The sequence below is a fragment of the Chiroxiphia lanceolata genome, chromosome 4, assembly GCF_009829145.1.
Source record: "Chiroxiphia lanceolata isolate bChiLan1 chromosome 4, bChiLan1.pri, whole genome shotgun sequence".
In the NCBI taxonomy this organism is placed as follows: Eukaryota; Metazoa; Chordata; class Aves; order Passeriformes; family Pipridae; genus Chiroxiphia; species Chiroxiphia lanceolata.
The window spans coordinates 13,503,003-13,513,060 of NC_045640.1; the positions used below are offsets into that span (position 1 = coordinate 13,503,003).

General features: G+C 37.4%; 1 protein-coding gene across 7 annotated transcripts in view; it reads left to right on the forward strand.

Moving 5' to 3' along the window:
• The window catches only part of EVC2 (EvC ciliary complex subunit 2), a 73,764-nt gene extending 71,653 nt beyond the window's left edge, over positions 1-2,111 (forward strand). For 3 of the 7 annotated variants that reach the window (XM_032685426.1, XM_032685427.1, XM_032685424.1), the window contains one exon: positions 380-2,111. In XM_032685426.1, the coding sequence (XP_032541317.1) occupies positions 380-653 (274 nt within the window). In that variant the 3' untranslated portion in view covers positions 654-2,111. The remainder of the gene's footprint in view (positions 1-379) is intronic. The other 4 variants (XM_032685425.1, XM_032685428.1, XM_032685429.1 and 1 more) reach the window with 2 other exon arrangements.
• Positions 2,112-10,058: the final 7,947 nt, after the last annotated feature.

A 10,058-nucleotide genomic window follows, 5' to 3' on the forward strand; every position in this document is an offset into this window, starting at 1 on the left:
AATATGGATTTTCTAACACTGTTCTGCTGTTTGGTGCTTGTGTTTCCTACAATATGTTTGCACGTAATACGCAAGTGTAGTAAATACCTAAAAAGATTTTTCTGTACATATCCACAAAATTCTCACATTTTTCATATACACTTCTCATCTTCCCTATGTTTATTTATTATTAGGTTACCTTTCCTTTTGCAATTTTTTATCTCATAAAATGATACATAAATTATTGGGGATTGGAATGAAAATTACAGTTCTTTGTGTTGAAATATGATTTTCTTTAGCTTCCAGAGTCACCACTTCTATGTCAGGATATGATGTGGGCATTTATGCTTTTTTTGCCCCAGTTCTCATTTTTCAATTCAATTTTCTTTCATTAATGTAGCTGGATAAAGAAGAAGCAATGTGGTCTCTTGGAAAAAGCAGCATTTGTTCATCTTGGATGTTCACCTACACATCCTCCTATGGAACAGTCTGATCCACCTGTTTCTGTGAACACTGCAACTAAGGAAGCCATCGAGTTGTTAGATACAGGGGAGAAGATATTTTTGTTCCGTGAGCCAAGTGATCCAATACTTGCTTTGCATAATTCTCCAAGGAAAAAGAAAAAGAACTTTCTTAATTCTAAAAAGGCTGCTCGTGTAAACATGGACTTATGAGGGCAAATTTCATTTTGAGTATCAATTAGGAAAGAGGCAGTTATTTAAAATTCAGTAAAATAATGAGAAAGAATGAAGTGTGTGGTTCAAATAACATGTGTTGTTTTAATCTGATTGGTCTGGCATTGGAAATAGCTGTAATTTTAGAGTGGCACAGTTAGTAATGTGCATTGTGCATTTTTTAATTCTTGTCAGCATTTGATGCACTAGATGAAATATGGGTGTTTTATGATGCACATTCTGGCAGGCAGGACTCAGTGATCCTTCAGTATGTTTTGGTCATTTTTGCACTGATTTTACTGTAGCTGTATTTTCATAATTTATATAGACAGGTTATTTATTATATAACAGGTACTGATTTACTATTCTTGTATTTATATACTTTTGTAATAAGCTGCAGTGTAGCAGATGACATGAAGAGATTAAGTGGATGAACTACAAGGCCTCTGTTCTCTGATTTTATGTTATTCTAGCTAATTTGCTGTTTAATATTGTGTTCTTAATAGGCTTTGAATGTTACTTTTGCAGTCTCTGTTCTACAGTGATAGCTGGTAGTCCAGATTTTCAGCATTTACTTATGTACTTAGCCTTATATCCTGGAGTAACTTCAGCTTTTCACTGTTGTTTCTAAACTTAACTTCAGTTGAACTGTGAATGTGGCTACAGCTCAAAACTGTGTTAAATATTTACAACCTGTTGCAGTCTTTTTCTTGGTGCACCAGTATCACCACATTTCCTTAGCAGAAAAGAGGAAAATGTAAATGGGCGTATAATGCCTTCAAAAGTTTTTATGATTGCAATGCTGCCCATTGTCACAATTTGGGTGGGTATTTTTGAAGTTCTTATTCCTGAATTTCCCTAAATTGATGAGAATATCTTTTTACATTTCAAAATGAGTTAATTTTTAAATCTTTCTGGTTGAATGAAAGAAGCCTGTAAGTATAAACCCTAAAAAGAAGAACAGGAAAATTCTAATTAAAAGAACCACGTATATTTGTTAATATTTCATGATATTCAAGCTTGTTTTGATTTTTTTTAAAACCGTATTTGAGTGCTATTCTCTGAGGGTACTGTGATCATATATTCTGTAATTTTTCATGTACAGATCTTCTATGTCTTTGTATTAATAGGATACCATGTCATTTTAAAAATTAAAATGTTATAAAGTTTGTGTGTCTGCAGTTGACATCTATTCCAAGTGGAATAAACCAGTTTTTTCCCCCACTTCTGTGTCAAGTTTAAATATGCATCCCACAGTAAACAACAATTAGTGTTTCCTATCAGTATTAGCATTAGAAAATGAATGCAGTAATTAAACTGATAATTCTAATTATTTTTTGATTGCCTTCTTCAGTTTTTCCATAGAAGTCTTTACTCCTCCTTTACAGAAGGAAGAGTCTGTCAAGGTTGTGGGATTTCAGTTGCTGTGTTTTAATGTGTCCAGTATATCATCCCCAAGGCATGGATAGGTAAAGAGTAGGGTCTGTGCTGCCTTGGAGGCAGGTCAGAGCTGTATAGGAGTAGCCTCAGGTGTTTCAGAAAGAGGTTTGGTCCTATGCAAGAAAAGAACATTAGGATAACCTGGGCTGTGCTCATGGCTGCAAGGAGCACTCGAAAGCTTAAGAACCTTCTCTTGAATATGAGTCTCTTCCAAGAGTTCTTTGCAAGCCCAAACTCTACATTGTTCTAATATAAAAGGGAAATGGCAGTACTCGTCACAGATGAGACATTGTGGCCAATAGCTTTAATCAGTTACAATAACACAATGCACATCTGAATATTGATTGCAGTATCAATTTATTATCCTTAATATATAATCTGTATGTGTAATGCTAGAAAGCTGATTTGTAACTCTCTCACGCCTCATCACAAATTTGAAGCAGCTCAGTGATTGTAACTGTTCTAGCAGGCAGAGTCATGCCGTGCTATGAGTCACTTCCATATCGTGCAGTACATATTCAAAGAAATGTCCAGCTGTTAACATCTCTTGTGCCTTGTGAAAGAAGTACTAGCTAGGAAATAACCACTTCAGTGAATAGTTTACTTCGTTCAGCTTTGAGTTATTGAGAGGCATAGGAGGGCCAGCTGTTTTGTGTGCAGTTCTTTTGTGTGTGCCATAGGTAGTAGCATCCTTATTTCACAGCTGAAGTCTTCCAAGGAATATGTGTGCTGAACAAGCCATTCAAAGTAAGCCCATTTGGCTTCACTGTCATCAATAAAATAAGTAACGTAAGGCCAGATTCTTCAGAATTTGAAACATTATCCACATGGTCCAAGTCATTCTTCATTCTCACTGAATTAATATAACAAAGGGAGACTTTGTAGTCTTGCTGAACTTCCTATTTTAAACACATGTAGCTAAATTGAAAGAAATATCTGGTAAGGGGGCTAGTATCATGCTTATTGCATTTCAAGGAAATGCATCGCTTGTTTAGCAACACTTTCTGTTGGCTTCTGCCTGGCTAGATAATGCATTTGACTGAAGTTTAAAGTACTGGAAGTGAAGAACTCTCAGATAATTGTGTTCCCCTGGAAGTTCATCGCTTCTCATCTTGTCCCTGGCAATTGATGATATACTCCCATCTCCACTGCACTGTTGTGTCCCCTCAACCTGAAGCCATTGGCCAAGGAGCCAAAACATGCAAAGAGCAAGCAAAAATAACTGTCTTTGGGCAATGATGCTTTAATCCACACAGTAAAAACTGACTTACTGGCTATAGTGTATTTTATTGAAGCAATTATTCTCCATACTGGACTAATAAACTGTAGCTTTGTGTTATCATTGTTTCAACGTGTGATTTAATAATGTTAGCCTGCAGCCTGTACCCACTGGACAGCACATCCCTTGTGCCCACGGTTTAGGATTTTCAGGAGGCTTAGTTGTGCACAAGCTCCTTGGCATTATTATTAACCCACCTTTCTGCCCGTGGTGAGATCCCTCGTGAAGGACCACGCGGTGCTTGTCAAAGTAGAGGTGTGCATTTGTAGGGGGCAAAATGCTAGTGCCATATAAAGACTCAGACATTTTAAGATACTTTGGTCCTTTTAAGATTAAATGGGAATTTAATGGAATGTTTAAAACTGTTGAGGTCCTTGGTGCCCAGAGATTAAAAGAGTCAGTATCCATATGCGTCTGGACTTCTGCAACTGTGTGCAGTGGGGTAAGAAATTATTCACCAGATTTTCTGCGGTGTCATATTATGATCCTGTTGTTCATGTTGTATGCTGTAGTTTCCTCATGAATGCATTCACTGAAGTCTAATTAATTTGAGTAATGAAGTTCTTTGCTACATTTCTTAATAGAGGTTGAAACAAAAATCAGTGTCATAGGTAATATCATGAAGCCTGCATAGTTCCCTTTAGAAAGAATAAGGTTTTAAAAGACATTTTATTCTCCTTACTGTATTTCAAGCTTGGGATATCAAAAATACAGATACTGGATTAGCATGCAAGACATGTTCCTCATTCTGTCAAGCTTTTATTTAAAAGATTTCATTTTAAAGTTTTGGAGGCTTTTTTAATAAAAAAGGTCCCATGTGGTGAAAAACATCTTGGAGAAGATGTACGCAAAACATTGTTCTACTGTGATTGAGCTGGAAGTGCTTCTATGAAGTGAGTTGAGATTTCCTACCCTAAGTTTATGTTTCATTTCTCTGATCTCAGTATTATTATTAATTTGCTATAAAGTAGAATATACATGCTAAGCCTAATGAAGAATAATTAATACCAAGAGTGAATGACTTGATGTTCTGGTACAGACTATCAATAGTGTGTCAAAGTCAATCTCTTGTAAACAGAAGTGAAAATACATATATGGACCTGGCATTCTACTACAGAAAAACATAAAGATGGAAGTAAAAGAGTTGACACTTTTTTGAAATTAATTGCTATGTTTAATAGGTAATTTTTATCTTCACTGATTGCTATAATTGTTTTGGGTTTAGATTAATTTTTAAAGTGACAATGTCTCTTTGATAAGGTTAATTCTGCAAAATGCTTGTCTGCCTGATTTGAACTTAGGGAACTCATGCTGCTTTCTTTCATTATCTTATATCTACCCAGCTGTTATTTTAACACCTTCATTTCTTATGGGGAATGTTAAGTTTCTATGTTGTAACCTTTGTACAACCCAGTGCCAATAATTGCACTGCTTTTTGTCAACAGCTCTGGCTTCCCAAGAGATTGACAGTGGGATTTTCAAAGCACCATGTGCCAAGTTTGCTCACTCAGTGGACTTGTTGGCCCCGTTCCCTCTCTGCCAACATGTTTCACTGCTGCGCTGATGTACCTGGTGCAGCCATAGGTGTATCAACATATAAAGCTTATTTTCCATACTGAATTATAAAAGCTATATTGTCACAGGCTGTTGAGAGCTGTGTGAGAGTTAATATGAACACTGGTACCAGCTGAGCAGTATCGTGCAAGTGAGGAATATTATCCTCCTGTCTGAGTGCTACAAAGAGGAATCAGCCTTTTCCACCTTCTGTTTCTCCACTCTAGTTCTCTCATGCAAAATGGCACACAAAGGCTGACAGCTCAGGTCTTCAGTGCTGTCTTTCCACTTGTTTCCTTGTTAGTCACAGGGAGCAAGGCAGGGAAAGGCAGACTCCACACTTGTGAAAGAGTGTGCTCACCATTTGCCTTTGTGTTGCAGACAAGCTGTGATAGAAATTTAATTTTAATCTCTTTCATATATTTAATGAAAACTGGTAATGCCCACTTCTGTATTTGAGCAGTCTGTGCTTGTTGGTATATAAACACACTCGTTATTTTTCCCACCTCAGCTGTGTCAAGAAGCTTGAGTCACATTGACTGAAAGCAATTTATTCTCTCCAAAATTCAGAGATTCCTCTGGAAAGCAGGAGACAGACATTTGGTTATACATGGAGGGAAGTAAATTATATTTCGAAAAAGTCAACTTCTTTGGAGCATCTTCTTCAACTGTGCCAGAGAAGCTACCTCAGAAAAGAGGCTGTGTATTTTCAACCACTTTTGTTCGAAAGAAGATAGCTGAATAAGAAAATAAATTAAAACCTATAAGTGGCAGGTATCATTCCAAAACAAAATAGCACTCAGAATCTGAGGGCAGAAATTGGTAAATTTGAGCATTGGTGTTAGAATTTAGTCCTTGATATCGTGTAGTTGAGAATGACATCTGTTTGCAATATGTGGATGGTTTCATAGTTATTCAACTGAGCAAAAATATCCCTTTGCAGTGTTTCAGAAGGAGTAAAATGTTACTTTCAGGAATATGAATTGAAAGGCCATTATGAAATATCTTGAGTGGATAGATGTACAATGTCTGTATTAATTGGGATAAATGTATAATTGTTTGTCATATTTTTCCAGTATATTTTTGTTCTGCTTTTGGCTTCACCATCACTAGTAATTAAACCTGGTCATGTCTGCCAGCAGATTTTTATTCATTTGCTGTTGACTGCTGGTAATTCATCACTCTAAAATTACCATCTTAGTCTTTGCTTTGTCCTGTCCTAAACCTCCCTTTTTTCCAGGAGAATTAATGTGTTAGAGATTGTGATGTTCCCTGACTGGTTCAAAGCCTGCACACAATTTTCAAGAAAATATGTAGCATGCCATGTTTTAAAAAATTCAAATGAAACCCAAACAAGCCAGGATTACTAGAGAATTTATCAGTATAACTTATGTGGCCTTATAAAGAGATGCAAGCCTTCAAACAAGTCCTAGGATAATGCAACTCTTTCTTTTCATAGGAGAGAAGAGGAGAAGCCACATCTCACAAATTCAATTGATATAAATGTTTGATTCACAATTCTGTTTACTAACTTTTTACCTTATTTATATATAAGAAGCCAGCATGCTCTTACCATGACTGTCTTTTTGAAAGGATATAGTAGTTTTTATAGAATATGTTCTTGGTTGCATAGTTACTGGAACAAATGAAGTCCTGGATTCCATAGAGGACCAGCTCAGAGCTGAAACTGTGGGGTTCTCCTAGTGTGAGCAGAATGGCTCTGTGCAGTATCTAGTGAAGGCTGTATTGTCCTAGAAACTCTGTGTTCCCAGTTGTAGAAAATAATCTTGGAGGGGGAGAGTTACTTTTTTATTTTTAATGATGTCTTTTAGACATATTAAATATATAAATATAGGCTTACTTTTCAGTCTCATTCTAACTTCTGAACACAGTCCCAGTTACATCAGTGCTAAGAAGCTGCTTATAGCCTTGGGTCTTTATCTTCACTGCCTGCAAACCCAAATAGTCATTCTGTATCCATTGAGGACATGAATTGTCTGATACAACACCCTCAGGAAGAACCTGGGATGAATTGATTCCCTGCAGGTCAGCTCCTACCATACCCTCAAGAGTCTCTGCCTTGTTGAGAGCCAAAAACCTAAAGAAAGCTCTAGGCTTTTTTTGTCAGCTCCTTTTAGCCAGGTTTACTTTTCTGTCATGAGTGAGTTAAAACAGAAGCCCACATGAATCCCAGTGGTGGGTGAGTGAAGATCTGGGAACTGAGGCCCCAGTGCACTTTATTTCACTTGTGAATAGAAGAGCAAGTGAAAAATCATACTAGCAGTGGAATAAGGCAGTTCACAGTCAGCTGTTGAATATGCAACATGCTCCTTCATGGGAATTGACTCCTGAATAGCACTACAGTGGGGGAAAGGGGATTTGTGAACCCTCTCCTCCAAAGCAGGCACAGAAAAGCTGCAGGGTCAGCAGATTTCCTGTGGGCTTTTGATGCAAAGCAGGAAGCTGTAACACTAATGGTGCCTGTGCTGAAAAATTTCTTTAAATACATTTTGTATGTTGCTGTCAAGAGTGAAGTTAATTTCTTATACCAGCCCAGACTGTGAAAGGAATACAATGAGGTTATGAAATTACTTTATTCTGAGTGTAGCTGCATTGCTGCCTTTGTGTCTATGTTTGAGAGGTTTTCTTCCTAATTGAAGTGTATGAAGAGAGCACTTCTAGTGGCATTTGGAAATAATATTTGCCAAGGACATGTGATAAGAAAATTATGATATGAAAAACTCTTTAAACTTTGGGGAGAAAAAAAGCGCTACAGAAGTGACTGGGCATCTTCCTGGCTCCTCCAATTTTCGTGCATATGAATAGTTCCTTAAATGCAATGATACTATTTACATGAATAAAGATGTCAGGGTTTGGTTAATACAACCCCTGTACACGGTGATTCAGTGTCATATCACCCTAGAGAGTAATTCAGTGTGGCACAAAATCCTGCCAGCATGTTCTGGCTGTCAAAGCGCGCTCTGTGCACAAGGTACGTGCTGCAATTTGTTTTGCTTTATTTTGGCCATCTAAATGTCATGGTGTCTAACTGAAGCTAAATGTCATGGCTTTCCCTATAACTGAGAGATAGGTCCAGGCACTACCCTAGAATTGTTTCTCCTCTTGGACTTTTTTGCTGTGTGTGACTTCTGCAAAGCAGAGGTACATTTTCATTGCGCATCTCAGAACCTCTTTGCAGAAAAGATACAGAGTTCTAGACGTCATGCTTAGGAGGGTGAACAACTGCATTTTATTAGAATAACAGTGTATTTGGGCAAAGCAGAGGAGCTTTACAGCTATTAAGTCTTTTTTCAAACAAAACCAGAACTTTTCAGCTCTTGGCTGCATTTGCTGTGGGAACAACTTCAAACAAATATGTGATTTGAGCTGGTCAATGTTTATAATGAAGGAAGGGCTTTCATTTCAAAACCAAACTCGTTTAACACATATTAAACAAAAATGAAAATAAAAGTATTTAGGCTGTTTTTTTTACCATTTCCATTTTCCTCTTTTCTCAATTCTTTTAAATAACTGAAAATCTTTTCCCCTTTCCCTTGAATTTATTTAAATAGGCCTTTTTTACTAGAGGCAAAATATATTACAAAATATTTGGATAAAAGAGTTGTTCATTTTAAACCAGTTCTTAAAGGCTAAATCCACACTCTTGTGACCTTATATTAGTGCTAATAATAGGGTATGTATTTAAGGATCCATCATCCAAAATGTTATCTTCAATGAATTCTTCTCTGCTACATTTTAACTCTTAAAGGCACCTACATTTCAAAAGCCTTGAACTTTTATTTTCCACGGTTACCTAAATTTTAATTAGCAATTATGTGCCAGTAGTCCTAAAGTAGTCCAGTCTAAATGGGACCACATAACTTGATGTCTGATTGATCCTAAAACATGTTCATGATCTAGAAATTAGATAGGAGTGGCTCAGTGGAGGCTCTGCAGCTGTGTGCTGCTCCCAGACTAGGATATCATGTGTGATCACTTTTGGGACTGGGCTCACAGGGGGTTAGCTGGCTGACACAGATCACGCTTGCTAGAGGAATCAGGATGTACAGGTACTCTTTTAATTAAGAGTTGGAGTTTTTTTCTTTCTAATGCCTTCCTAATGAGTGATCAGGGCTTACAAGATAAGATTGGTTTTTTAAACAAGATATTTTAATGTCATCCTCCATAAACAGTCAAATGTGTATAAAACAGTCCTAGAAATCATATGAAGATTCAAATTGATAGTCCTTTTCTGTGTGTCTGAATGGAGGTACTGTAAGCTTGGAAGCAGAGGTATTCCCTCACAGCAGGCTGAGTTATGATACTGTTATTGCCAGAGACGAAGCCTTTACACTGTCTAAATTCTCCAAAACCTTAAATATAGTTGTCTGAAGTCTGAAGATCCAATAATTCAAATGTCTTCATTTCAGTGGCTGGAGAAATGTGAGGCAATGCAGTCATCTGGGCTCAGCATTTGACTTGTTTGGGACCTTTGGAGCAGACAGTCTGAAGGGAAGATGAGTAACTCCTTTGCTCTTTACCTGCTGATATTAAGCAATGATTAAGACTATCATTTTATAACCATCATTACAAGATTTTTGAAGAAATGAAAGATTTCTGGCGAACAGTTAAATTTCGGCACTGTCACTCTGAGAAATACGTCTTTGCTGAAAGTAATTCACTTATTGTTACCAGTTTTCATGCCCAACAGCTCTTACTCCTTCTCCAGTTTCTGTGAGTGAGGACTGGGGCTGAGCCCAGGGGGAAGTTAGGTACAGACACATTAGGAGACTGAAGGATATTATGATGCCAATACACTCAGGATGTTGCCGTGCTCAGTTGTAGCTCCCTGTGCTGTGGAGAGTCTCGGTTTTATTGCTTATAGATTACGTTAATCAAAATGAACACCAGCAAATCTTTAGACTCCTTTCATGACAGTTAATATCTGCAGAGCCCACAAGGCTATCTTGGAGATAGATTTGCCTGGGAGTGCACAGCTCTGTTGCTGACTTAAGAAATCTGCTCCTTCTGCTTGAGGATGATGCCACTGTGCACAGAAACTGCTGCTGCAGTGGGCTGAAATGCAGGTAGTTTACTCATGTGCCATGCAATTGCATTACAAAAAATTAAAA